The 27,260-nt window shown below is 40.1% G+C and overlaps 5 protein-coding genes across 5 annotated transcripts; all 5 read left to right on the top strand.

The window, feature by feature from the left end:
• The first annotated feature begins 4,012 nt into the window (after nt 1–4,012).
• Nucleotides 4,013–5,420, top strand: LOC117596535 (trace amine-associated receptor 13c-like). Its single transcript, XM_034301870.2, has one exon. It carries the CDS (start codon nt 4,283–4,285, stop codon nt 5,312–5,314), a length of 1,032 nt encoding a protein of 343 aa, XP_034157761.2. The 5' UTR covers nt 4,013–4,282; the 3' UTR covers nt 5,315–5,420.
• A 1,242-nt stretch (nt 5,421–6,662) lies between these two features.
• On the top strand, nt 6,663–7,795 carry LOC117596534 (trace amine-associated receptor 13c-like). Its single transcript, XM_034301869.2, has one exon. The coding sequence runs from the start codon at nt 6,764–6,766 to the stop codon at nt 7,793–7,795; it is 1,032 nt and encodes a 343-aa protein (XP_034157760.2). The 5' UTR covers nt 6,663–6,763.
• Nucleotides 7,796–11,787: 3,992 nt separating this feature from the next.
• On the top strand, nt 11,788–12,837 carry LOC113536232 (trace amine-associated receptor 13c-like). Its single transcript, XM_026930075.3, has one exon. It carries the CDS (start codon nt 11,788–11,790, stop codon nt 12,835–12,837), a length of 1,050 nt encoding a protein of 349 aa, XP_026785876.3.
• Nucleotides 12,838–15,998: 3,161 nt separating this feature from the next.
• On the top strand, nt 15,999–17,048 carry LOC113536207 (trace amine-associated receptor 13c-like). The gene has a single exon (XM_026930048.3). The coding sequence runs from the start codon at nt 15,999–16,001 to the stop codon at nt 17,046–17,048; it is 1,050 nt and encodes a 349-aa protein (XP_026785849.1).
• A 5,415-nt stretch (nt 17,049–22,463) lies between these two features.
• LOC113536172 (trace amine-associated receptor 13c-like) lies at nt 22,464–23,507 on the top strand. Its single transcript, XM_026929991.3, has one exon. It carries the CDS (start codon nt 22,464–22,466, stop codon nt 23,505–23,507), a length of 1,044 nt encoding a protein of 347 aa, XP_026785792.3.
• The last annotated feature ends 3,753 nt before the right edge of the window (nt 23,508–27,260 follow it).

Raw genomic sequence — 27,260 nt, 5'->3', positions numbered from 1 at the left:
ACAAAAACACAAAAAAAAGAACCAAAACTCTGACAGGAACCCCACCCCCAGGAACGGCTCCTGACGTTCCTTCCCGACGACCCGGGCCGGTGCGCATAAAAGTCTCGAATGAGCCCGGGGTCCAGGATGTCTCAGGCTGGGACCCAGGAGCATTCCTCAGGGCCATAGCCTTCCCAGTCCACGAGATACTGCCGGGAGCCCCGTACACACCGGACATCCAGGATTCAGTGGACTGTGTAGGCAGGCTGGCCATCGATGATGCGCGGAGGGGGTGGTTTACCTGGCACAGAGAAGGGAGAAGACAAAACAGGTTTTAGCAAAGACACATGGAACGTGGGGTTAATCCTTAGTGACCTAGGGAGAAATAACTCATAAGTAACAGGATTAACTTTCCTAGCAATCCTGAAGGGGCCGATGAACTTCTGGGCCAACTTGCGGGACTCCACCCGCAAGGGAAGGTTCTTGGTGGAGAGCCAGACTCGTTGACCGGGGCGCAGCCTAGGGGCCAGTCTTCGTCGTCGGTTAGCCTGCCGTTGGTCCTGCTGCGAGGTCCTCAGGAGCTTAAGTCTGGCTTTTCTCCAGGTTTGGCGGCAGCGCTTGACGAACTGTTGGGCGGAGGGAACTGCTGTCTCCACTTCTTGCTCTGGGAATAGTGGAGGAGCATACCTAAACTGGTACTCGAACGGGGACATGCCTGTGGCAGAGGAGCGGAGAGTGTTGTGCGCGTATTCCGCCCACATGATGAAAGTGGACCAGGAGGACGGATTGTTAGCAGCCATACACCTCAGGGTGGTCTCGAGATCCTGGTTGATTCTCTCCGTCTGACCGTTGGACTCGGGATGGAACCCGGAGGATAGGCTCACGGAGGCCCCCAGAGACTCACAGAAGGCCCGCCAGAAATGCGAGGAAAATTGGGGTCCCCGATCGGAGACGATGTCCTGTGGTATGCCAAAGGTGCGGAAAACATGAGTAATGATAATCCCCGCCGTTTCTTTGGCTGTGGGTAGTTTGGGCAAGGGGATGAACTTGACGGCCTTGGAAAATCGGTCAACAATGACCATGATGCAGGTGTTACCTTGGGACGGTGGAAGCCTGGTGATGAAGTTCATGGACAGGTGGGACCAGGGCCTATGAGGGATGGGAAGAGGCTGCAGGAGACCCTGGGGAGATTGGTGCGTGGTTTTGCTCTGATTACACACAGGACAGGCCCTGACATAGGTGATGACATCCTCCTTGATGGTAGGCCACCAAAATCGCCTCTGGAGGAACTCGAGAGTACGTGAGGGACCCGGATGACAAGAAAAATGGGAGGAGTGCCCCCACTGGAGAACCGGGGATCGAACAGCCTTGGATACATACAGGCGGTTGGTCGGGCCACTTCCTGGGTCGGGTTCTCTGGCTTGGGCTTGTCTCACTGCGTCCTCAAGTTGCCACCTGACCGGAGCTACAATTTTCGAGCTGGGAATGATAGGGAGGACCTTGTCCTCTCGAGACGTGCTACCGTAGACTCGGGACAGTGAATCAGGCTTAAGGTTCTTGGAACCAGGGCGGTAAGACAGGACAAAGTGAAATCTGTTGAAGAACAGTGACCAACGCGCCTGTCAGGAATTGAGCCGCTTGGCTTGTTGGATGTACTCGAGATTTTTGTGGTCCGTGAGTACCTGGAACGGGTGTTTCGCGCCCTCGAGCCAATGCCTCCACTCCTCCAGCGCTGACTTAACAGCCAGAAGTTCTCGATCACCAACATGGTAATTTCTCTCTGTCGGGGTAAGACGGTGGGAAAAGAAAGCACAGGGGTGCAGCTTGCCATCCTTACCCCTTTGAGACAGCACCGCTCCGACTCCTACTTCAGAGGCATCCACCTCTACAACAAAGGGAACCTCCGGATCCGGGAGAGCCAGAATAGGGGCAGAGGAGAAGCGGGACTTGAGCTCGCAGAAGGCCGACTCAGCGTCCTGGTTCCAGCAAAAGCTGGCGGAGGTGCCCTTGGTGAGAGCCGATAGCGGGGCAGCAACGGAGCTGAAGTTCCGGATAAACTTGCGGTAGAAATTAGCGAACCCGAGGAAGCGTTGGGACCTCTTTTACTGATGAGGGGGTAGGCCAATCAATGACTGCACGCACCTTTTTTGGGTCCATACGGATTAGACCGGGCTTGACGATGAACCCCAAGAACTGGACCTGAGTCACGTGGAACTCGCATTTCTCCGGCTTGACGTACAGGTGGTTGTCCAGTAGGCATCTGAGGACTTTGCTAACATGGGTAACATGCTCCTGCAGCGAGCTCGAGAAAATAAGTATGTCATCCAGATAGACAAAGACGAATTTGTTAAGCATGTCCCTAAGTACGTCGTTGACCAGGGTTTGAAAAACTGCAGGAGCATTAGTGAGGCCAATAGGCATGACCAGGTACTCATAGTGCCCCGTAGGCGTGTTGAAGGTGGTCTTCCATTCGTCGCCCGGCCGGATACACACAAGGTGGTAAGCATTACGCAAGTCCAGTTTAGTGAAAATCGAGGCCTCTTGAAGGACCTCAAAAGCAGTGGCCATGAGAGGTAGGGGATAGCGGTTGCGCACAGTGATCTTGTTGAGCCCCCTGTAATCGAAAAAGAACCCCGCCCCAGCCAGGGAAGTGGATGGATGAATAATCCCGGCCGCAAGGGACTCCTCAATGTACTCGTTCATGGCGGCCCTTTCAGGAGGGGACAATGAGAAGATATGGCCTCTAGGGGGACTGGAGTCAGGAACGAGGTCAGTAGCGCAGTCATAGGGACGATGAGGCTGCAATGAGGTGGCTTTCTTCTTACTAAAAACTGTCTTGAGGTGGTGGTACTGGGGGGGAATTCGGGACAGGTCTATGGTTTCTAGAGACTCGGGAGCAGGGTCAGGGTCTCTCTGGCCCAAGCAGAAAGACTGGCATGATGCACCCTAACTGAGAATTGCCCCCGTGGACCAGTCGACGTGCGGGTTGTGCTGGAGGAGCCAGGGGTACCCAAGGATGATGGAAATCTCGGGAGACTCGATAAGGATAAAAACAGATTTCCTCCTGGTGCTGGCCAACGGCCAGCTGAAGGGATGAGGTAAGATAGGTGATTTCGCCAGGGGCTAGCAGCCTACCATCCAATGCTGTGGCAGTGATCGGGGCAAGAAGATAGTTCCTGGGGATCTGGAGTCTCTGGGCTAAGGAAATGTCCATAAAGTTCCCAGCAGCACCGGAGTCAATTAAGGCCTGGAGTGGGTGTTGCTGGTGGCCCCAGGTGAGAGAGATGGGAAGGAGCCTGGAGTGAGAGGGAGCAGCAGTGCAAGTTACTCCCGCGACAGTCCTGCCTCGCCTGTACAGGACTAAGCGTTTCCCGAGAGCTCGGGGCAAGAAGTACGGAAAAGGCCAGGTCGACCACAGTATAAGCAACAGTGTTCCCGCATGCGACGGTTTCACTCCGCAGGGGAGAGACGGGCCCTGCCCACCTGCATCGGTTCAGCGGGATCTTGGGGATCAGAGTGCCCCTGAACTGCAATAGGGCTGGCCAGCTGGGTGGGGGCATGGGAACGGCTCAGGTCTCTCTCCGGCGATTATCCAACCGGATAGCCTGGTCAATGAGGGCCTCCAGGTCTGGGGCAGGCTCTTTTAGCGGCCAGGTCGTCCTTGATAGCCTCGGATAGCCCGCTCAAGAAGCAAACCATGAGGGCTTCGTCATTCCAGCCACTGCCAGCGGCTATGGTCCAGAACTTGATGGCATATTCAGCAGCACTATCATTGCCTTGCTGGAGGGTGAGGATTCATTTTCATGTAATACAGCTTTACTGGAGTACATTGCCATTTCATTTGTTAGGATCAGTGGTTGAACTAAAACCAAAATCAAGAGGAATTGTTGGCTGGCTATCCTATTAATATAATTAATTATCCTACTAATATAATTATCCTACTAATTAAAAATGTGAATATACTCTAGACTTTGGTTAATGCTGGTTGGTTAATGCTGTCAAAAAAAAGCTGTCATATATAATATTTTAGCCAAAAATTGTCAGCAAATTTCAAAGCTTAATCCATGTTAAAGTTAAAAACCAGTTCCATATATGCATGATCATTATATTGAATTTTTTGTTCCATGTTGTTCAGAAGTAAAAGTATCTTTATTCCTATTAGACTTTTGTGTCTCAGGTGGTTTCTTTCATCACGCAGGATGCAAATATAATTTCTGTCTCTTCTCCCCAACAGAATCATTTGATAGATGATCTTTTGAGAGATGTGATTGTTTCCCTTTTTTAATAACCTTGATGTTTAAGGATGCCAGAATCTCTTAGTTATTTACTAGAAGAATCAGATTTTAAAGTTTACTGTTTTCCGGATTTCAATGCCTCTTGTGTCAAAAACCCTCACAATGTGACGACTCAAACTGTGTTGTACTTTTTACTGGTGTTTGCAATGATCATTACAATTCTAGGGAACTTTGTGGTCATCATATCTATAGCTCATTTCAAACAGCTTCACACACCTACAAACATTTTGGTGATGTCTCTGGCTCTGGTGGATCTGCTTCTGGGAATCACAGTCATGCCGTTCAGCATGATCAGATCTGTGGATGGCTGCTGGTACTACGGAGAAGATTTCTGCTTTTTACATTCTAGTTTTGACATGTGCCTCACTGTAGCATCAATTTTCCATCTGATTTCTATCGCAATCGACCGATATCAAGCTGTGTGTTATCCACTTCAGTACCCTACAAGAGTAACTAAACCTGTTGCGTGGTTTATGGTAGCTGTAAATTGGACTGCAGCAACAGTGTACTCTTACAGTCTCTTGCTTACAAAAGGAAATGTAGACAGTGGATTCACAAATTGCTTGGGAAGTTGTAGCCTTTTTATGAATGCACTATGGGCTATTTTGTGTATAGTTGCAGGTTTCATTTTACCATGCTGTGTTATGATTTGTCTGTATACTAAAATATTTTTTATTTCAAAAAAGCATGCAAGAAAAATTGAGGGGGTGAAGCAGGGCAGAAATGATACAACTTTGACCAAATTCTCGCAAAGAGTGAAGCATGAGAACAAAGCAGTAAAAACTCTTGGGATTGTTGTAGGAGCCTTCATTTTTTGCTGGATGCCATATTTCCTTACCTCTCTACTTGATCCTTTTATTAACTTCGCCACCCCTCTATTACTCTATGATGCCTTTGCTTGGTTGGGTTACATTAATTCCACTTTAAACCCCATCATATATGGCCTTTTCTATCCATGGTTCAGGAAAACACTGTCTCTCATTGTTACACTAAAAATATTTGCTCCTCATTCCTCTGAAATGAAAGTGTATACATCGTAACATCAATTTATTTATGGCTTAAAATATATGTGACATATGAACAGAGGAGAGGATATAAGTAATTCACTTATATCCCCAAAATGTTCAAAATCATTAATTAATTATGTTTGGGATGAAAATATTGAAACACACTGTTATATGATATATTCTATGTGGATACACACACTTTGCACAGAAACTGTTCATTGCCTTAGTCCACAAGGCCTTTGTCATGGAGCAGTGGATATGCAGATGTCTTAGAACCAAAAACAATAAGAAAATAATTGCTTAATAAAGTGCTGACATTTAAGAAAATCTGGATATTGCACAGCATATTTATGTCTTTATGGAATGAGAAACTACAGAAAGCTGGACACATTTTCATGTAATACAGCTTTACTGGAGTACATTGCCATTTCATTTGTTAGGATCAGTGGTTGAACTAAAACCAAAATCAAGAGGAATTGTTGGCTGGCTATCCTACTAATATAATTAATTATCCTACTAATATAATTATCCTAATAATACAATTATCCTACTAATTAAAAATGTAAATATACTCTAGACTTTGGTTAATGCTGGTTATTTCACCTGCTTTTTTCTTAAAAAAAAAAAAGGGTCTATGGATGTTTTGTCTTTTGTCAAGCTTTTTCACATGTTGGGATGTTATTCCCTTTCGGTGGAAAATATAATTTAATTTTAAATTTTATCTGGAAAATTTGAGATAGTCTATAGGCAGGAAGGTTTTAAATGATTATCCATCAGCCTTGATTTCTACATAACCAGATACTGAGGCTGCTTCAACTGGAGAGAGTTTAGTATAAGAGATGTTCAGAAGGCCTGTACCTGAAAACCAGAGTGAATGGGCTGGTGTGTAGGTTAGGAAAATTCACAGAGGTAAGAAGGGGCAAGTAGACAAAGTGGTAAACCACTACACATGCACTGTAGAGTATGCAAACAAAAACTGATTGATTTCCAGCAGATTCATACATTGGAATGTGGATTCAGATCACATCCAAATTAATAAACCAGCTGGATAAATTATCCACTGATTACAAGTGATGCTCAGCAGCACTGGGCTCAGATGGTTAGTAACTTGGCCAGCAAAAACTTGAAGGTTTGAACAGCACAGCAATATTGAGCACATATTATGGTGAAAGCTGTCATATATAATATTTTAACCAAAAAAATCGTTAGAGAATTTCAAAGCTTAATCCATATTAAAAAAAAAAAAAAAAAAAAAAAACAGTTCCATATATGCATGACCAATATATTTAATTTTTTGTTCCATGTTGTTCAGAAGTAAAAGTATCTTTATTCCTATTAGACTTTTGTGTCTCAGGTGGTTTCTTTCATCACGCAGGATGCAAATATAATTTCTGTCTCTTCTCCCCAACAGAATCATTTGATAGATGATCTTTTGAGAGATGTGATTGTTTCCCTTTTTTTTAATAATCTTGATGTTTAAGGATGCCAGAATCTCCTAGTTATTTACAAGAAGAATCAGATTTTAAAGTTTACTGTTTTCCTGATTTCAATGCCTCTTGTGTCAAAAACCCTCGCAATGTGACAACTCAAACTGTGTTGTACTTTTTACTGGTGTTTGCGATGATCATTACAATTCTAGGGAACTTTGTGGTCATCATATCTATAGCTCATTTCAAACAGCTTCACACACCTACAAACATTTTGGTGATGTCTCTGGCTCTGGTGGATCTGCTTCTGGGAATCACAGTCATGCCATTCAGCATGATCAGATCTGTGGATGGCTGCTGGTACTACGGAGAAGATTTCTGCTTTTTACATTCTAGTTTTGACATGTGCCTCACTGTAGCATCAATTTGCCATCTGATTTCTATCGCAATTGACCGATATCAAGCTGTGTGTTATCCACTTCAGTACCCTACAAGAGTAACTAAACCTGTTGCATGGTTTATGGTAGCTGTAAATTGGACTGCAGCAACAGTGTACTCTTACAGTCTCTTGCTTACGAAAGGAAATGTAGACAGTGGATTCACAAATTGCTTGGGAGGTTGTAGCCTTTTTATGAATGCACTATGGGCTATTTTGTGTATAGTTGCAGGTTTCATTTTACCATGCTGTGTTATGATTTGTCTGTATACTAAAATATGTTTTATTTCAAAAAAACATGCAAGAAAAATTGAGGGGGTGAAGCAGGGCAGAAATGATACAACTTTAACCAAATTCTCACAAAGAGTGAAGCATGAGAACAAAGCAGTAAAAACTCTTGGGATTGTTGTAGGAGCCTTCAATTTTTGCTGGATGCCATATTTCCTTACCTCTCTACTTGATCCTTTTATTAACTTCGCCACCCCTTTATTACTCTATGATGCCTTTGCTTGGTTGGGTTACATTAATTCCACTTTAAACCCCATCATATATGGCCTTTTCTATCCATGGTTCAGGAAAACACTGTATCTCATTGTTACACTAAAGATATTTGCTCCTCATTCCTCTGAAATGAAAGTGTATACATCGTAACATCAGTTTATTTAAGACTTAAAATATCAAAATCATTAATTAATTATATCTGGGATGAAACTACTGAAACACACTGTTATATGACATATTCTATGTGGATACACACACTTTGCACAGAAACTGTTCATTGCCTTTTTCCACAAGGCCTTTGTCATGGAGCAGTGGATATGCAGATGTCTTAGAACAAAAAATAATAAAAAAAAAAAATTACTTAATAAAATGCTGACATTTAAGTAAATCTGCATATTGCACAGCACATTTATGTCTTTATGGTATGAGAAACTACAGAAAGCTGGACACATTTTCATGTAATACAGCTTTACTGGAGTACATTGCCATTTCATTTGTTAGGATCAGTGATTGAACTAAAACCAAAATCAAGAGGAATTGTTGGCTGGCTATCCTACTAATATAATTAATTATCCTACTAAAATAATTATCCTACTAATAAAAAATGTAAATATACTCTGGACATTAGATAATGCTGGTTATTTCACCTGCTTTTTTCTTTAAAAAACAAAAGGCTATAGATGGTTTGTCTTGTTTTGTCTTTTGTGAAGCATGTTCACATGTTAGGATATCTTTAATTCCAACGAATTCCCTAAATGTAATCTGGACAATTTGAGATAGTCTGTAGTCAGTTAGAAAGGTTTTAATCTATTCTCCTTCATCATTGACATAACCAGATATGGGGGCTGCTCCAACTGGAGATAGTTTAGTAAAAGGGATGTTAAGAAGATCAGTACCTGAAAACGAGAGTGAATGGGCTGGTGCGTAGGTTAGGAAAATTCAGAGTATAATAAGTGAATTTACACAAATGAACCAGTTCAATAGTTTACATACACTTGATTCTTAATACTGTGTGTTGTTACCTGGAAGATCAACAACTGTTTTTATGTTTTGTGATAGTTGTTCATGAATCCCTTGTTTGTCCTGAGTTAAACAGGTAACAATAAGTATTATATAAAAAACAAAAATGCAATTTTTTATGATCCCTGTTTTTTTTTTTAAAATTATTAACATTTTGCAGATTCTGCAAGGTGTATGTAAACTTATGACCACAACTGTATAGTAAAGTTTGTTAAGGGATTTGAAAGGGACACCTGAGAAAAGTGACAGTGAGTTACAATGATCAAGATGAGATTTAATAAACACATGAATAAAAAAATACACCTTTTAACAAATGTGTGCACCAACAGATGAGTGTGTTTCAATGCACACCTTGGGTAATACTAATTCCAGTGTTGAAGAATTGCTATTCATACCAATAGTCAAGTCAAGTCAAGTCAAGTGGCTTTATTGTCATTTCAACTATATGTAGCTAGTTAGTACACAGTGAAATGAAACAACGTTCGTCCAGGACCAAGGTGCTACATAAAACAAACACAGAACTACAGGAGACTACATAGATTTACATAAAGTGCAAACATGTGCAGACAGCACAAGAGTGTACAAAACTACCAAAACAGACAATGGGCACGGTGAGTTACAGTGCAGCGCCGACTAGTACACAGTTCTAGTAGAAAGTGAATCAGATGACAGTAGTGCAAAAGAGTAACAATATAAGTTGCTGTAAATGTAAACATAAGGAGTAGCAGCCGGGTAGAGAGTATAAAGATTACACTGATCAGCCATAACATTGACAGGTGAAGTGAATAATATTGATTATCTCTTACAATGGCACCTGTCAAGGGTTGAGATATATTAGGCAGCAAGTGATCAGTCGGTTCTTGAAGTTGATGTGTTGGAAACAGGAAAAATGGGCAAGCGTAAGGATTAGAGAGACTTTGACAACGGCCATATTGTGATGGCTAGACGACTGGGTCAGAGCATCTTTAAAACAGCATGTCTTGGGGGGTGTTCCCGGTATGCAGTGGTTAGTACCTACCAAAAGTGGTCCAAGGAAGGACAACCGGTGAACTAGCGACAGGGTCATGGGAGCCCATGGCTCACTGATGTGCGTGGGGAATGAAGGCTAGTCCGTCTGGTCTGATCCCACAGAAGAGCTATTGTAGCACAAATTGCTGAAAACTTAAAGCTGGCTATGTTAGAAAGGTGTCAGAACACACAGTGCATCGCAGCTTGCTGCATATGGGGCTGTGTAGCCCATGCTGACCTCTGTCCACTGCCAAAAGTGCCTACAATGGACAGGTGAGCATCAGAACTGGACCACGGAGCAATGGAAGAAGGTGGCCTGGTCCGATAAATCACATTTTCTTTTACATCATGTGGAAGGCCGGGTGCGTGTGCATTGTTTACCTGGGGAAGAGATGGCACCAGGATGCACTATGGGAAGAAGGCAAGCTGGTGGAAGCAGTGTGATGCTCTGGGCAATGTTCTGCTGGGAAACTTTGGGTCCTGGCATTAATTTGGATGTTACTTTGACACGTACCACCTACCTAAACATTGCTGCAGACCAGGCACACCCCTTCATGGCAACGATATTCCCTAATGGAAGTGACCTCTTTCGGCAGGATAATGCGCCCTGCCACACTGTAAAAATTGTTCAGGAATGGTTCGAGGAACATGACAAAGAGTTCAAGGTGTTGACTTGGCCTCCAAATTCCCCAGATCTCAATCCAGTCGAGCATCTGTGGGGTGTGCTGGCCATCAAGTCCGATCCATGGAGGCCCCACCTCGCAACTTACAGGACTTAAAGGATCTGCTGCTAACATCTTTGTGCCAGATACCACAGCACACCTTCAGGGATCTAGTGGAGTCCATGCCTCGACGGGTCAGAGCTGTTTTGGCAGCAAAAGGGGGACCAACACAATATTAGGCAGGTGGTCATAATGTTATGGCTGATTGGTGTATATACAGTATATAATAAATGTTTGTAGCAGCAGAAATTGAATACGGAGATGTGCAAAAATTGCAAAGAGGATGGGATGATGTTCAGTTGAGCGTATGTGTGTTTTCAGTCCAGTCTCCGAGTGTTGAGGAGTCTGATGGCTTTGGGGAAGAAACTGTTGCACAGTCTGGCTGTGAGGCCCAAATGCTTCGGTACCGTTTGCCAGAAGGCAGGAGGGTGAAGAATTTGTGTGAGGGATGAGTGGGGACATCCACAATGCTGGTGGCTTTGCGGATGCAGCGTGTGGTGTAAATGTCTGTGATGGAGGAAGGAGAGACCCTGATGATCCTCTCAGCTGTTCTCACTATCTACTACAGGGTCTGTTCAGGCTCTCTGTTCATGATCCGGACTGACTGTGGTCTCCCAGTCAGGTAGTCCAGTTGCAGAGGGAGGTGTTCAGGTCTAGCAGGTTCAGCTTTCCAATCAATAGTGATGCAATACAGGCATAAATTGAAGGCACAGGATAACAAGGAAACTCCACTCCACCACATAAGCAGTGCTTAGTCATAGGCACACTAGTCAGTCAAATGGCAAAAAAATGAAAAAAATATAGCACATAGGAAGAACCCAGCCAGGAGAGGACCAAAAAACTGCTGGCCAGTAAAATGAACACAGAGACTGGATGTGCTGTTACAGTGCAAAACTGTAATAATCACTAATTATCACTCATTTATAGTTTTGCCAAAAACCTGCCATCCATGAAACCTGCCCTACGACAATAAAGCATATGCTTACCTGAATATATGCTTATAAAGAACCTGAAGCCATGCTACAGTACAGACCTTCTATTTACTGCTTACAAGTGATGCTTAGCACTATTGGACTTGGTTAGAAAGTGACCTGACCATCTGTACAGTAATATTGTTGTATTTAATATTTAAAGCAAAATTTGCTTGTTGTAAAGTTCAGACAGGTATTCATTTGCACATTAATTTTAATTTCACTTTGTTCAGAGGTGGAAGTAACTTTGTTCTTATTGGTCTGTCATCTCCCAGGTGGCCTTATTCATTGACTGTGAAGCAAATAAAAAACTTTTGGGGAAGTGAGAATCATTTCATACATGACTGTTTGAGACTGCACATTAAAGACAGGTCCATATTTTTTTTCCAGATGCTTTCAACAGATTCATAAAAGTTAAAGGATGCCAGAAGCTCTAAATTTATCTTTACTAGAAGAAGCACATTTGAATGAGTACTGTTTTCCTTATTCTAATGTCTCTTGTTTAAAAGCTTCTTACCAAGTGACAACTAAAACGGTGTTATATTTTATACTGCTATTTGCGATGACCATTACAATTCTAGGGAACTCTGTGGTCATCATCTCCATTGCTCATTTTAAACAGCTTCACACACCTACAAACATTTTGGTGATGTCTTTGGCACTGGTGGATCTGCTTCTGGGAATCACAGTCATGCCTTTCAGCATGATCAGATCTGTGGATGGCTGCTGGTACTACGGTGAAGAATTGTGTTTTTTACACTCTAGTTTTGACATGTGCCTCACTGGTGCATCTATTTTCCACCTGATTTCTATCGCAATCGATCGATATCAAGCTGTGTGTTATCCACTTCAGTACCCTACAAGAGTAACTATACCTGTTGCATGGCTTATGGCAGTTATGAGCTGGACTGCATCTGTAGTGTATTCTTACACACTCCTGTGTTCAAAAGCAAATGTGGAAAAATTAGACGATTATATCGCATCTATAAGCTGCCTTGGATATTGTGGCCTTTTGTTCAATGCACTATGGGCAGCATTGGATGCATGCATGTGTTTCTTTTTACCATGTTCTGTTATGTTTTGTCTGTATGCACGAATATTTTTTATTTCCAAGAAACATGCAAGAAAAATTGAGGGGGTGAAGCAGGGCAGAAATGATGTGAACTTAACCAAGTTTTCGCAAAGAGTGAAACATGAGAACAAAGCAGCAAAAACTCTTGGAATTGTTGTAGGTGCCTTCATTTGTTGCTGGATGCCATATTTCCTTACCTCTCTACTTGATCCTTTTATTAACTTTGCCACCCCTCTAGTTCTTTATGATGTGTTTGTCTGGTTGGGTTACATTAATTCCACTTTAAACCCCATCATATATGGCCTTTTCTATCCATGGTTCAGGAAAACACTGTATCTCATTGTTACACTAAAAATATTTGGTTCTCATTCTTCTGATATGAAACTGTATGCATCGTGACAGCAATTTATTTATGGATAAAATATATTTGACACACAAAAAGTGATCATATGCCCTATACTTATATGCCCTAACCTATAAAAATCCCTTAATTAGTTATGTCTGGGATGAAAAAAAAAAACAAAAAAACTTTTGAATGATATAGTCTATGCAGATTGACATGCTTTGCACTGAAAGTTTATCAATGTTCTTTGCCTTATTCTGGAAGGCTTTTGTTATGGAGCATTGGTTATAGACATCTTGGGACCAATAAATAATAAGAAAAACAATGATTTAATAAAGTGTTAACATTTGTAAAATGTGTACTGTTCACAGTATGTTTACACAGAGGTCTTCACATCCTTACGGTATGAGGAACTACAGGTTGCTGGATACACTGTCATGTAATACAGCTTAACTAAATTATAGTGCAATGTCATGATAGGGTCAGTGGTTGGATGTTTCCAAATTCTAAAAAATGATTGGCTGGCTTTCATACTAATATAATAGTCTAATTAATGCAAAATAGTAGAATTAAATAAGTAGATTTATTCCTGGCTTTCACTGAGTAAATGCTGGCTATTATACCTGCTTTAAGAGAAAAAAAAGCCTGTGGTTCTTAGTTTGTTTGCTTTGCGTTTTCTGAAGCCTTTTCACCTCTCACAAATTGGCCTGCCAACCTTGCTACATGTTAAGCAGTTAAGCAGAGTAAGAAACACTATGGATTTTTAAAAAGATATCCTGATTAGCTGTTTACAAATATACAGCAAAAATAACTGTAAAAAAGTTAGGATAATAGCTACATTATGTTCACTATGTTAAACAAGTGGATTATAGGATAGTGTTCAAATCTTTTGGTTCTTGCTAATAAGACTATTTTTTGTAACTGGTAAATCTTTGCACACTTTGGGTGATGCTAATTCTAGTGTTTGGTTTATTACAATTCCTGACATGTTTGACTGTCATTAGACCCGATATGTAGCCTTTTGTTCATGCTGATGTGTAGCAGCGTTAGTGGGGTATTCGTAAACCCTATCAGACCTGTTGTCCTAGATGAGTGGGTCACTGTCTCAACAAATCACATACCCTGAATCTGTAGGTCAGGCATATTGGCATAACATACTGACATGTTCACAAGGAGTCCGACAATGAAGTGAGTTATCAGCCTATGTCTGAAGATCACACTTCCTCATTATAGTGAGAAGTGAAAATGCTCAAGCTTGTTGGATATGTAAGTCTTTTCTTGCAAAAGAGACACTGCATACATCCAGGAGAGTGATACATCCAGGAGAGTGATGTCTGCTGGCCATCTCTAGACCACATGCTGAACTTTGTGGCCTAGCTGCAGACTTTGGTGGGAAGTTGGCAGCAGTAGAGGAAAAAGGCATACAGTAGATGTTGAGGCCAGTTATGGGCCAGTGCATTCTGTCCCAGTGGGCTGTCTGGCTCCAACAGGAATGCTTCATCTTGTGAAACTATTAGTGACAGTATAACAATTGCATCAAGTGCATTGACAAGAACATCAATTGCAAGCATGTGGCCTAGGCCAACCTGCTTGTGATCCGTCATACTAGTTAGGGCACATGCCACAAAGCCTGAGAGTGGCTGAGCTGTAAGTCCAAACACTCCAATAAAGCTCTTCCATTGTGACTAGCATTGTGAAAAAGAGAGCATTTGATGCTGTGGATTATGCGTCACTACCCATTCCCACTTAGGCTGTTTCCATTTTTAGGGTGGCTATAGAAAGCAACGAGGAATGGCATGAAAGGCCAGTCATTGAGCTACAAGAAAGGCTCTTTTCAATGACATGAGCGCCTGCGTTTTGAGGCTTAGTTCCTGAATCATCAGTTTCAACTACACCATGTTGTCTGATTCGACTCCAAAATCAAGGTCAAAATCTGACAGCCGGGCACACTGTGTGAAGCACCACCACGCATTGTCAGCACAGGGGATGTCCAAACTGCTATGAATGAGAGGTCACCAACAAACAGTGTGGTAAGCAGGCAATGCTAAAAACTGAGCTAGATGGTGCCATAAATTTAAAAAAAAACAATAACATACCCAGCAGTAGAGATTATGAGTCTATTTCCAGCAGAATACCTGTAGCTTGGTCATAGTTAAAAGCTGTTAAGTGGAAAGCTCCATAAGGTCTACATGTGGTCTAAACTGTGTAGGAGGAGAAAAGAAGAAAAGGAAAAAATGGCAGTACGTCACACGTCACTTCATGATTTTACTGAAAGGTCTTGACATGCATGTGCACACACACACAAGAAGGTCTCCATTTGACTCTCATTGCTTCTGGCAGTTAAAAAGATAGAAGGCATGCAGAAAGAAGCCTACAACTGGCTAACACAAGATTTTTAGCTTAATAACTCTGGCCGTGTTATGGTTATTACTACAACCTGAAAGTTCCAGGTATCTTGGCAGAGGCCATATACCACCACAAAAAGACTGGACCTGGTGACCTACTGCACGAATCATATTGACAGATGGCCTCTCTAAATATTGGTGAATTCAGAACACTGCCAACGCAGGATCAGTACTGGGAGGACAGTGTGAGGTGCCCCACAAGCTAGAGTTATTTGTGGAAATCAGAAGAGGACCAAACAACACATTGGATGTGTTGTTACAGTGCAAAACTCATCACTAATCACTAATCATATCTCTCTCATGTGCAGCCTCCCCAAAATCCTGCCCTCCAAGATAACCTGCCCTGCACAATAAAGTATATGATTTTCAGCAGGTCAGTACATTATAGTATGGCTTCAGGTCCTTTATAACAATTAAAATCATGTCAAAATTATTAAACTATTTGTATAAACTATTTACTGCTTACAAATGATGCTTTAGACTTTGCTAGTTAGCTACATGACCATCTGGCTAGTAATGATGTATTTGATATTTTAGGCACAATGTGTTTGTTGTAAAATTTAGACAAGTATGTGTTTGCATAGCTATTTTAATTCTACTTTGTTTATTGGTGGAAGCAACGTTATTCCTGTTGGACTAATCTCCCAGATTGGACCAATCTCCCAGTTGGTCTATGAAGCAAATATAATTTTCAGCACTTCAGTGGGGAGGTGAGTATCAGTTCAGATATGACTGTTTAAGACTGCACAGCGGCTTAACAGCAGCTGCTCCACATTTGTTTCCAGATGCTTTCAACAGATTCGTGTTAAAGGATGCCAGAAGCTCTAAATTCATCTTTACTAGAAGAAGCAGATTTGAAAACGTACTGTTTTCCTAACTCAAATGTCTCGTGTGTGAAAGCCTCTTACAACATAGCAACTAAAACTGTGTTATATTTCGTACTGGTGTTTGCAATGACTATTACTATTCTAGGGAATTCTGTGGTCATCATCTCCATTGCTCATTTTAAACAACTTCACACACCTACAAACATTTTGGTGATGTCTTTAGCTCTGGTGGATCTGCTTCTGGGAATCACAGTCATGCCGTTCAGCATGACCAGGTCCGTGGATGGCTGCTGGTACTATGGTGAAGAATTGTGCTTTTTACACTCTAGTTTTGACATGTTCCTCACAACTGCATCGATCTTCCATCTGATTTCTATTGCTACAGATCGATATGAAGCTGTATGCTATCCACTTCAGTACCCTACAAGAGTAACTATACCTGTTGCATGGCTTATGGTAGCTATAAGTTGGACTGCAGCTGCAGTGTATTCTTATGGTCTCCTGTGTTCAAAAGCAAATCTGGAAAACTTAGAAGAATACATCGCATCTATAAGCTGCCTGGGATATTGTGGCCTTTTGTTCAATGCACTATGGGCAGCATTGGATGCATGTATATGTTTCTTTGTACCATGCTCTGTTATGTTTTGTCTGTATGCACAAATATTTTTCATTTCCAAGAAACATACAAGAAAAATTGAGGGTGTGAAGCAGGGCAGAAATGATGTGAACTTAACCAAGTTTTCGCAAAGAGTGAAACATGAGAACAAAGCAGCAAAAACTCTTGGTATTGTTGTAGGAGCCTTCATTTCTTGCTGGATGCCATTTTTTGTCACCTCGCTACTTGATCCTTATATTAACTTTGCCACTCCAGTAGTTCTTTTTGATGTGTTTGTCTGGTTGGGTTACATTAATTCCACTTTAAACCCCATCATATATGGACTTTTCTATCCTTGGTTCAGGAAAACACTGTATCTCATTGTTACACTAAAAATATTTGCCCCTCACTCATCTGACATAAAGGTTTATGCAGCATAAATGCAAGCAGGATTTGTTTATTGATGCATATTTATTAAATGAATATAAATTAGCCAACAATATTTTTATAATTCAGTTATTACACTGACAGTTTCCATATATTTTAATTAACCGTCTCTTATTTTCTTAACCCATGAAAGCCTTGAATAAACTGTACTTTTTTGAGGGGGAATCTTGTCCAACACTAAGGTACAACAGTAGGCATTTTGTTGTTTCACAGTAGTTCACGTGAAAGTCTGCACAGTAAAATCTGTATACCTGATTTATGTAATTTACCTGATTCACTGGATTAGAAGGCCATTTCATAAATTCGAGTTTGTGGTAAGCAGTTTTTATTATCAAGTATAAACACTATGCTGTGAAGATTTTTGCTGGCAATAAATAAATAACATCTTAGTTGACCATCACACATATGTACAGCATTAAAAACTGTAAGGAGTAAAAAAAAAAAAGTCTAATATTATAGAATAAGTTGGGACAGTCTACAAAAGCCTAATAATTTACTTTCCTTACTGATTTGGGTTTATGATTTAAGACTATTTTGAGTACATTCTTTTAGATATTTTATGACAGAATGAATGTTTTGATGCAATTATTTGTGCCAAATTATGCCATACTTCCCTTTGAATGATAAAAATAAATGTATTGCTAACATTTAGGAAGATGCCAGACAAAATACTTTGTACAATTAGTCTACGCTTACAAATGATCAAAATTACATTGGATGTAAAGTCAACAGGTTGTGTTCTTGTGCTTTTAACACTTCTAATTAATCACCCACATTCTCCATCATTAACCGTTAGAGGTGATAAGTGGTCTCTTTTCTTAGATGCAAAGACAAACACCTTATTAATTGATTGTATAGAGTTAAGTGTGTATTTGCATTTGTGTGTATGTGATTATCTCTAATGCACAGCCTGAATGTAATACAATTTTCAATTATAGTATGTTAATCTTTTGCTATTTTTAATTGTTAATTATATTCAAGTAGGCATGTCTGTATTGGGCCCTACTTAACAATGAACATTTTGTGATCCTAAATTTTAACTGCATATTATGTTTGTTATTTTTTGCAGCACTTTGACCCACTGGGCCAACAAATCAATAGTTGCCTTTCCTTGGGCATCTTAAGACTGTACATTAATCTAGATAGCTAATAAAAATAGGTGAATTTATATCTCCAAATTGTTTGCAGAAAGGAAAAGACAAAGATAAACATATATAGAGCTTGCAGCAGTGGTGGAAAATACTGTTAAGTAATTTTTGACAGCCATGTTTTTGATGCATCAATAGTGCATCAGCAAGTGCAGGTGATTGGAATAAAGATGCTTTTTATGGTCTTTAGGGCTTTTGGACAATTTAGTTTTCCCATCACCTTACTTCGTTAAATTGGTATTATTCTTCATTTTCACTTAGTTTTACTATTTAATTATTGTAGAAATAGCAATAATCAAAATTGATCTATAGAGTTGACATTGGACACCAGTCAAGACACAGATTTTATTTTAACAACAATAGGGCAATATGTACCATAATATAAATATATTCAAGCCATTGGAGCTTTATATTCCTTAGAATAAAGTTAGCATTATTTATAATTGTATTTTAGTTATTGATTATTAGTTATTCAAGTGTCCAGTCAATTAGAATACAACTATAGTAACTAAACAAATAAAACCACACTGATCATGATACAAGTTGATCGTAATTTCCACTACCATCATGTGACTTGATAAAACACTACAGTCAGTGAGTCCCCAGATATACGTGGGTCTGGGATGTATATCTGGGGACTCACTGACTGTAGTGTTTTATCAAGGTCTTAGGTTATACAAATTGACAAATGGAGAATAAACAACACCAAGCTGGAAGGAAGTGATATGAAGTTTCTTGTGTTAGGCCACAAAGCCTAAATGTATTTAAATGTAAAGACAAATATCATCACAAATGAAGAGAGTGGAAGCAATACGTGTGCTTGGAAAGAACTGCAGGGCTTGACAAGATTCCAGCTATACCAGAGATAGCAGTACTGATCAAAAAACAGACAGGGCTGCTAGCAAACAGAAAATGACACTTCTGTCTGTCCTCAGCAAGTATTATACAATATTTTATGTAAGTTGGTAGGCAATATGCTGAAAGCAATAATCCTATTCTGACCGATCACTTAGTTTGTATAATTTTCTGTTATCGTTATTACCTTGCATGTAAAAACCACTACTATTTTAGTTCCAATTAGAAATGGTAGTAGCCAAAATGTATAATTAACAAATAACTATTAACACAGATAACATACTATTCAGCATGAAACTGTGTCGTTTGTTTCACATGTGTCATGAAATGGAGGGCTGCAGATTCTTTTTAATGAGAGACAGGCAAGCAGTCCAAAACCTCAGGTAAGATCAAGGTCAGCAACAGGCTTAGGTCAGGTGAGCTACAAACAGGATGGGCAAAGGGCAATGGGCAAAGACAGAACATAAAACCAGGAAGCTAGCAACTGTCAGGTGACTGGGATAACAATGCACAGAATCAAATGGCTTGGTGAAAATCAGATGCACAAACAAACTGAGAGTATATTTCGCAGAGTCCGTGGGAGTGAGATGCAAAGAGTGTGTGTTGGTGTGAATGTGTGTGATTGGGGACAGGTGTGTGACTGGGGACAGGGGCATGTACTCAAAAGTCCAGTGATTGAGGGCGGGTTAGTGCCAGTGGGTTCTGGGGTGTGTAGTCTGGGGCGGCCATGTTCATATGCCAAAGAGTGTTCTGGAAGGTGGAGTTTGTGGAGCCTCCCCCAAAGGGCTCACTCCTTGAGCACCATGTTTTCTGGGCCTCCCCTTAGATCATGCACCAGGGCATTCAGGGTGGCTGGCATGGAATTTTCGGCATAGACGGGGATTGAGAATGTTGTGTTCAGGAACCCAATACTGTTCTTCCGGACTGTACCCCTCCAACTTGAGGAGGTACTCCAGCCAGCTGTTTCTGCGACAGGAGTTGCAAATGGCTTTTACCGGGTATGCAGGCTGGCCTTTGATGTCGTGTGGTTTCAGGCAGGAGACATGGAATTAGGGTGCTATGCGGCAGTGTCATGGCAGATCCAGCTTGTAGGTGACTTTGTTGTCTTGTTTTAGCACCTTGAACAGACTGATGTATCTGTGAATCAGTTTTTTTTTTTTTTTGCAGTTTTGGGGTCTCCTTATGGGTCTGGACCACCTGTTTGAGACACTGGTGAGTGCTTTCCCATACCTGTTCACTTCTTCAGAACCAGTCATGCAAGGCTGGCAAGTTGGTGGGGATGGTGTTCCACAGGAACAGTGGAGGCTGGTACCCAAATATGCACTGGAACAGAGTCAGCTGGGTGGAGGTGGGTGGGGATACTCCACCCAGGGCAGGAACTGGGCCCAGTCCTCCTGGTTCTCCACACAGAAAGTTCTCTAAAACTGGCCAATCTCCTAGTTGGCTAATTCCACCTGTTCGTTGGACTGGGGGTGGTAGCCAGAGGTCAGACTTATGGTCACCCCTAATTTGTCCATAAAGCTGGGCCATACTCATAATGAGACTTGGGGGGCCTGATCGATGATGATGTCCTCCGGAACCACAAAGTACCAGAACACGTGATTGAAGAGGAGCTCAGCTGTAGCAAAGGCAGTGGGTAGGCTGGACAGTGGGATGAGGTGCAGTGACTTTGAGAACCAGTAAATAATGATTAAGATCGTGGTGTTCCCACGGGATTCTGGCGAGTCTGTAATGACATCAACAGTGATGTGGGCCCCACGGCCGTTGGGGTGTGGGCAGAGGCAGGAGCTTGCCTGCTGGTAGGGTTCATGGTACGTTGGCTTAGGCACTTGCTGTACAAGAGAAGTCTGCACAGTGCACATCAGCATGTATTGCTGCTGTATTCCAGGCCAGGCAAGACTGAGGGCTCGCTAGAGAGCCCATATTGCATTATCAGGTACTCCTAGTGGCCAGAGGTGGTGCTAAATGCCGTCTTCCATTAGTCCCCCTTCTGGATGCGCACTACATTGTAGGCACTATGGAGATCCAGCATAGTGAAAATTCGAGCAGAACAGAGCAGTTCCAGGGCTGCAGGGAACAGAGGAAAGGGGTACCAGTACTTCACGGTCACCTGTTTCAGTCCTCAGTAGTCAATGCAGGGTCAGGTTCTTCCTGAGACGGGTGACATGGAAGGACAGATGTAACCCAGTTGGAGTGTCTCCTGGATGTACTCCTCGTAAGTTCTCGGAAATGACTGAGTGGACCTGACATTATGTGCCCAGGTTCATATTAGCTTTGTTATTAGCTAGGGTTAATTATCGTAATATAATAATTCATATAAGATTAATTAGCTAGGGTTAATTATCTTTATAGAGTGTGACTTTGTATAAGATGACCCCTAATTGTTTGCACAATAAATCACTGTTGAATAGCATTTTATTGCCATATCTTACCTCATTATATGCAAGACTAAGTGCCATTCAAACAGCCTCTATAACAGCATTACAGAAAGTGTTCCATAGTATTCCGTTTTCGTCCCTCTTCTTTTCAAAGTTTTGTTGCTCCATAGTCATATTCACAGCAAGGGTCTTAACTTTCACTGCTATGCTGACAATATCCAGACTTTCTTGCCACTATGTACCCTAACATCATATCACCCTGTACTATTATACCTAATGTAATTCTCATTTTTATACCACAGAAGAGCTCTTTAAAAATATTCTTCTTATTATTTTTCTGTTCATATCTTTTATTATTTTCAAAACTTTCCTTATTAATTACTTCAACCTTGCTATTAACATTGTTCGCTGCAGTTTTGAAGATTCTGAAGTGTAACCTTTGACCCCTCTCTCATTACTACATACAATGAAAATACATCCATTATTTTGCTTGTTTTCATCCATTAGCAAAAACATGAAAAATGCTAAACATTAGTTCACACTTTTATCAACTCCAAAACTTCATCAGTATGCTCAAATGCTGGCTAAGATCTCACACACTCTCTCTCTATCGGTTACATTGGACACCTTTTATGTTTTCATATTCATTACAGCTTCCTGCTTTTAAAATTGAACCCTCATACTAAGCAGAGCTCAGGTTGAGTTGTGATACAATTTTTGGGCTGAAAGATGCTAATTTGAATGTATTTTTTCTATAAAGTTGATTGCACCTAAGTTTAATCCTTGTTCATTTTAAAAAAAATAGACAAGGGTGTATTTGCATGGCAACAAATATGTAATTTTAGTTCCCGATTGTACAGTGGATTTTGTTTCTATTGGACTATTACGTCCCAGGTGGTCTCTATTGTCAGCTAGAAAGTGAATATAACTCATGGCATTAATTACAGAAAGAATCATTTTGACCAGGACAGTTGGGGCCTGCAGATCTGCCCTTTTTTTAACTGTTTCGATATCATCAGGTTAAAGGATGCCAGAAGTTCTGAATCCAACTTTACTAGAAGAAGCAGATTTGAAAGAGTACTGTTTTCCTGGTTCAAATGTCTCTTGTTTGAAGGCTTCTTACCACATAGCAGCTCAAACAGCAATATATTTTTTCCTGCTGTTTGCAACAACTATTACCATTCTAGGGAATTCTGTGGTCATCATCTCCATTGCTCATTTTAAACAACTTCACACACCTACAAACATTTTGGTGATGTCTCTGGCTCTGGCAGATTTGATTCTGGGAGTCATTGTCATGCCATTCAGCATAATCAGGTCTGTAGATGGTTGCTGGTACTTCGGTGAGGACTTCTGCCTTTGGCATTCTAGTTTTGATGTTTTCCTCACAACTGCATCAGTCTACCACTTGATTTGTATCGCTGTAGATCGATATCAAGCTGTGTGCTATCCACTTCAGTACCCTACAAGGATAACTATGCCTGTTGCATGGTTTATGGTAGCTATAAGTTGGATTGCAGCTGCATTATATTCATTTGGTCTCCTGTTTTCAAAAGCAAATGTGGAAAATTTAGATGAATATATTGCATCTACATATTGTCTGGGATATTGTAACATTTTGTTCAATGCACTATGGTCTGTTTTGGATACATGTATATGCTTCATGTTGCCTTGTTCTGTTATGATTTGTCTGTATGCTAAAATATTTCTCATTTCAAAAAAACATGCAAGAAAAGTTGATGGTGCGAAGAAGGGCAAAAATGATATAACCAAGTTCTCACAAAAGGTGAAACATGAGAACAAAGCAGCAAAAACTCTTGGTATTGTTGTAGGTGCATTTAATTTATGCTGGATGCCATTTTACATTAACTCGCTCATTGATCCTTATATTAACTTTTCTACCCCTTTGGTCCTTTTTGATATTTTTGTCTGGTTAGGTTACATTAATTCAACTTTAAATCCCATCATATATGGCCTTTTCTATCCATGGTTCAGGAAAACATTGTATCTCATGGTTACACTAAAAATATTTGCTCCAAATTCTTCTGACATAAAAGTTTATGCAGCTTGAAAGCAAAAATATATTTGAATTATGAATGGCACAGATGGCATTCGAAATCCCATTAATGCAAATACTACTTGAGCACTTTTGAATCCATAAATTGGCCATGTTGATGAGTTCTTAAGACATTAAAGTCTTAAAAACAATAGTATTTTTCAGGAAAACAGAGAGAATATGATACGAATATGCCAGTGCTTTTTTGCACACCTGGAGTTTATTATATTTTAAATCCCTATTAACTATTGGCATGGGCCAAACAAAATAATACAGATTCATAATTAAATAAGGACAGTTAAAACTGTGTGGATCTTATTAACTGCTCGCTCTCAGACCCTAATGTGACTCTAAATATGTGCTTTCATGTAGGCAGATGCTTTTTGAGGTTAAAGCCATTAAGCCTATGAATAAAAGACTCATGGACAGTGTAAGTATTAACTGTAAAACATACATATGTGGTGTGCCTAAAGTGCCTAATTAGAGAGATAAAGATTTTTCTGATTATATTAAATCTAAATTATTCCAATAAAATAAAGTAATTTCTAGCATTTCTTGATCTATTTATACCTACACCTTGGTTAATTTATCAAATATAAAATATATTTGAATGTATATATAGGGTGCGCATGCATTTTTGTCTGGTAATGTACAACGTTCTGTATATTATAAAAATATATTAATAATTTATTGTCAATATATTATATAGTCCAGTATACTGGATGGTGATGTCCTGTCATATATTGTAAGATTTACTGTTCAAGGCTGTACACCAACAAAAATAAATAAATAAACAAATAAAATTAAAGGTATTGAATATTCAAATTGCACTGGCATTGGGAATCTTTTTGACTTAGCCTGAGACTATTAACTATTACTTGCATTTGTATTTCTATTTAAGATGAATGAAAAGTGGGTTAGTAACATGTAATCTATTCAACCGAAACTAGTTGAAATCACAAATGTATGAAAAGACAAGTAGCCAGGAATAACATTTACAGTAATAGTTAATGGAAACATTTTTTATGTATATTATATATAATATTTTTAGGTAACACCATAATTATGCCATAATTTTACAGTTTTTTACATGAACAGTTTTCACAATGACAGTCTTAATGCTCCACCAGCTCTATGAGTTCTCCTAGAGATTAAGTAACTTTATGGCTCAAAATTCAATCATGATTACAGCAAACTAACAGAATGACCAACCATTAACACTATCACCATCAAGACGTTATGAAAGTCATCTTGCATAATACTGCACCTTTGTAAAGGTTTATTGTTAGCCTTCAATTTCGATTAACTTCTTTACTGGTTGAAACTCTACAGTTAATATTGCATGCTAATGTAAAACACTTGACAACATTTTTAAATGATGGGCTTGTATTCACAAGAAGTAACCATGATTGATTAAACAATACAGTAAATTAATAAACAGAATTCACAAATAATATTTAATTAATTATAATTATTATTTCTTTTAAATCAACTACTTCCGATACATATTTAATCTGAAAAAATACAACAAATTCTTCCAGACATAAACTCACGATCTTCATTTTGATCGCGACCTTAAACTTTTGTGATTAGGGTGAGACCTTGTGGTGTCCTGATACAGGATGTTATTTTGTTGTAAGGTGTCACACACAGCCCGTTCAAATAATGGCATGTTTTTGAGAGATGGGGGAAACTGGAGTACTTAGTGAAAACCTATGCACACACTGGGAGAATATGAGAATCTAACCACAGTTCAGGACTGAACTCCAAACCCTGGAGATGTGAAGCACCAACACTATCTGCTGCACCACCAAGGCACCATGTACCGAAGGCATTTGTATTCGTCCCATGTCTTCCTGATATTACTGTGGCCAAAGAATGAATAAAAAAAAGTATGCTGATCATAGCTAATAATAACACTAAGTCTGAAATTAGAGACAGGTGCTAGTGGTAAAGACTGAGAGGCACCAAGAAGGTGATGTTCAACTATGGAAGTGCCAACATACAAGAAAAAACTGGAATTCTCTTGAGAAATCTCCAGAGCGATGGTGGCTCACCATAGACCTCCCAGCATGGGCATAGGAGAACAAGACTGGGAAGTAAGATAGTGGAGTAGGAGCTGCTCTGATAGTGATTATGGAGGTCAGAGAAACAGGATCATCCTTATCTAATATTAGTAGACAAGGGTCAGTGACAGAGACTGGTTGAGAAAAGTAATAGTGGAGATGCAGGGACTGCTGTGACGAGAGCCATGGGAGCAGTAACTGTAGTAACCCTACACATAAAAGACAGAAAATCAAAACCTAGGCACAAACTAGGCCTGTGAGATTGTGTGTAATATACCATGTAATATATCATGCTCCCTAACTAGCGCTGATTGACCATAGTTTTGCTCATGGTTTTGGGGTGATGTAGGCTAACGTGCATTTCCGAGTAGGATATTGCTGCAGCGACTTGGCCAGGCATACATAATGTGAGTTATGTGCATGTTACATCACTACAGACAAACTACAAGAAGCTGGTTACAACTCAGTTGTTGCTGCTAGTTACTAACATTAGCATTAATTCAGGTTTGTTAATGACTGCTAATTACCCATTAACAAGTATAGTAATGGTGCAAACGCCACATTTTCTGACAGACATTTTAATTATCCAGCATGACAGCCATCATGATAGATATAATCTATCAGCGATTCCTGATAATCAACTCAAACCTAGCACAAATGTTGTTATGCAAGGAAAGACAAAGACTTCCTGCCATTTACTCAAGGCCAAAAGCAAAATATGTGGCATTAAAGACATTATCAGGACAGATTGAGGACAAAGTCGCCCTTCCCAGAGGATTCAAGTACCCTATTAATTTTTATTAGTATGTATTAATACACTTAACTAGATAACTAGTTCATCAATCTTTGTTTTTTTTTTTAGCTACCATTTTAGACTAGTTAATCTCTGGACAACCAAAACAAGTACATGGCAGCTTTCACTTGCCCACTGAGCTAGTTAATTAATTTATTATTTGCCTTCCTGTTAATACATAACTAGTAATCTTGTTAATACTGATTGCAGGCAACTGTTGATAGAAATCTACAGGGTAAAGGTCAACAGTCTAACGATATCACAGGAAAATAACCAGATCCTAAATCAGCTCAAACCAATAAGTTGATTTCAGGAGTTAAAAGAGGACAGAACAAATCTTATATATGTCTCAGGTAGCACATGTGACAATTTTCACTGAAAATTCAACACTGATACTAAACTTCACTCTTGCACAGAAAGCGTAGCTGCTTCTCTATGGCTTAAGAAAGCTTAATTAAGCAAATTCTTCTGTCAAATTAGAGTGTTTCATGTTTGTAAGAATATAAGCTACATATTCTATACAATAAGGACCCTATAAGGCACATATTTCAAAATCAGTTGCACTACATTTCAGAGCTAACTTTATTTATGCATTTTTGTCAGACGACTTTTTTCATTCTACGTTGTGCACTTAACATTGTTACTCATTGAACTGTAAACTTTAAATCATTATTTATATGTACAGTATCAGTGTGTTGGTGAGATGACTGTATTGAATCTGGTTTTGTTTCTTCTCTATGTTGTAATTCTGTATTGTATAACAACAATAAGATTGACTTAACATTCGGCAATCCATAATTAGCAGAAAGCACAGAACAGGCAATATTAGGATAGACAAGAAAGCTGGTAACAACAACAATGGCGTTGCTAGCTAATTACAAACAAACCTTCGCCAAGGACAACGGGACC

The sequence above is a fragment of the Pangasianodon hypophthalmus genome, chromosome 30 (genome assembly GCF_027358585.1).
Source record: "Pangasianodon hypophthalmus isolate fPanHyp1 chromosome 30, fPanHyp1.pri, whole genome shotgun sequence".
In the NCBI taxonomy this organism is placed as follows: domain Eukaryota; kingdom Metazoa; phylum Chordata; class Actinopteri; order Siluriformes; family Pangasiidae; genus Pangasianodon; species Pangasianodon hypophthalmus.
Note: the sequence above shows the minus strand (reverse complement) of the source record. Positions and strands in the feature narration are given on the sequence as shown.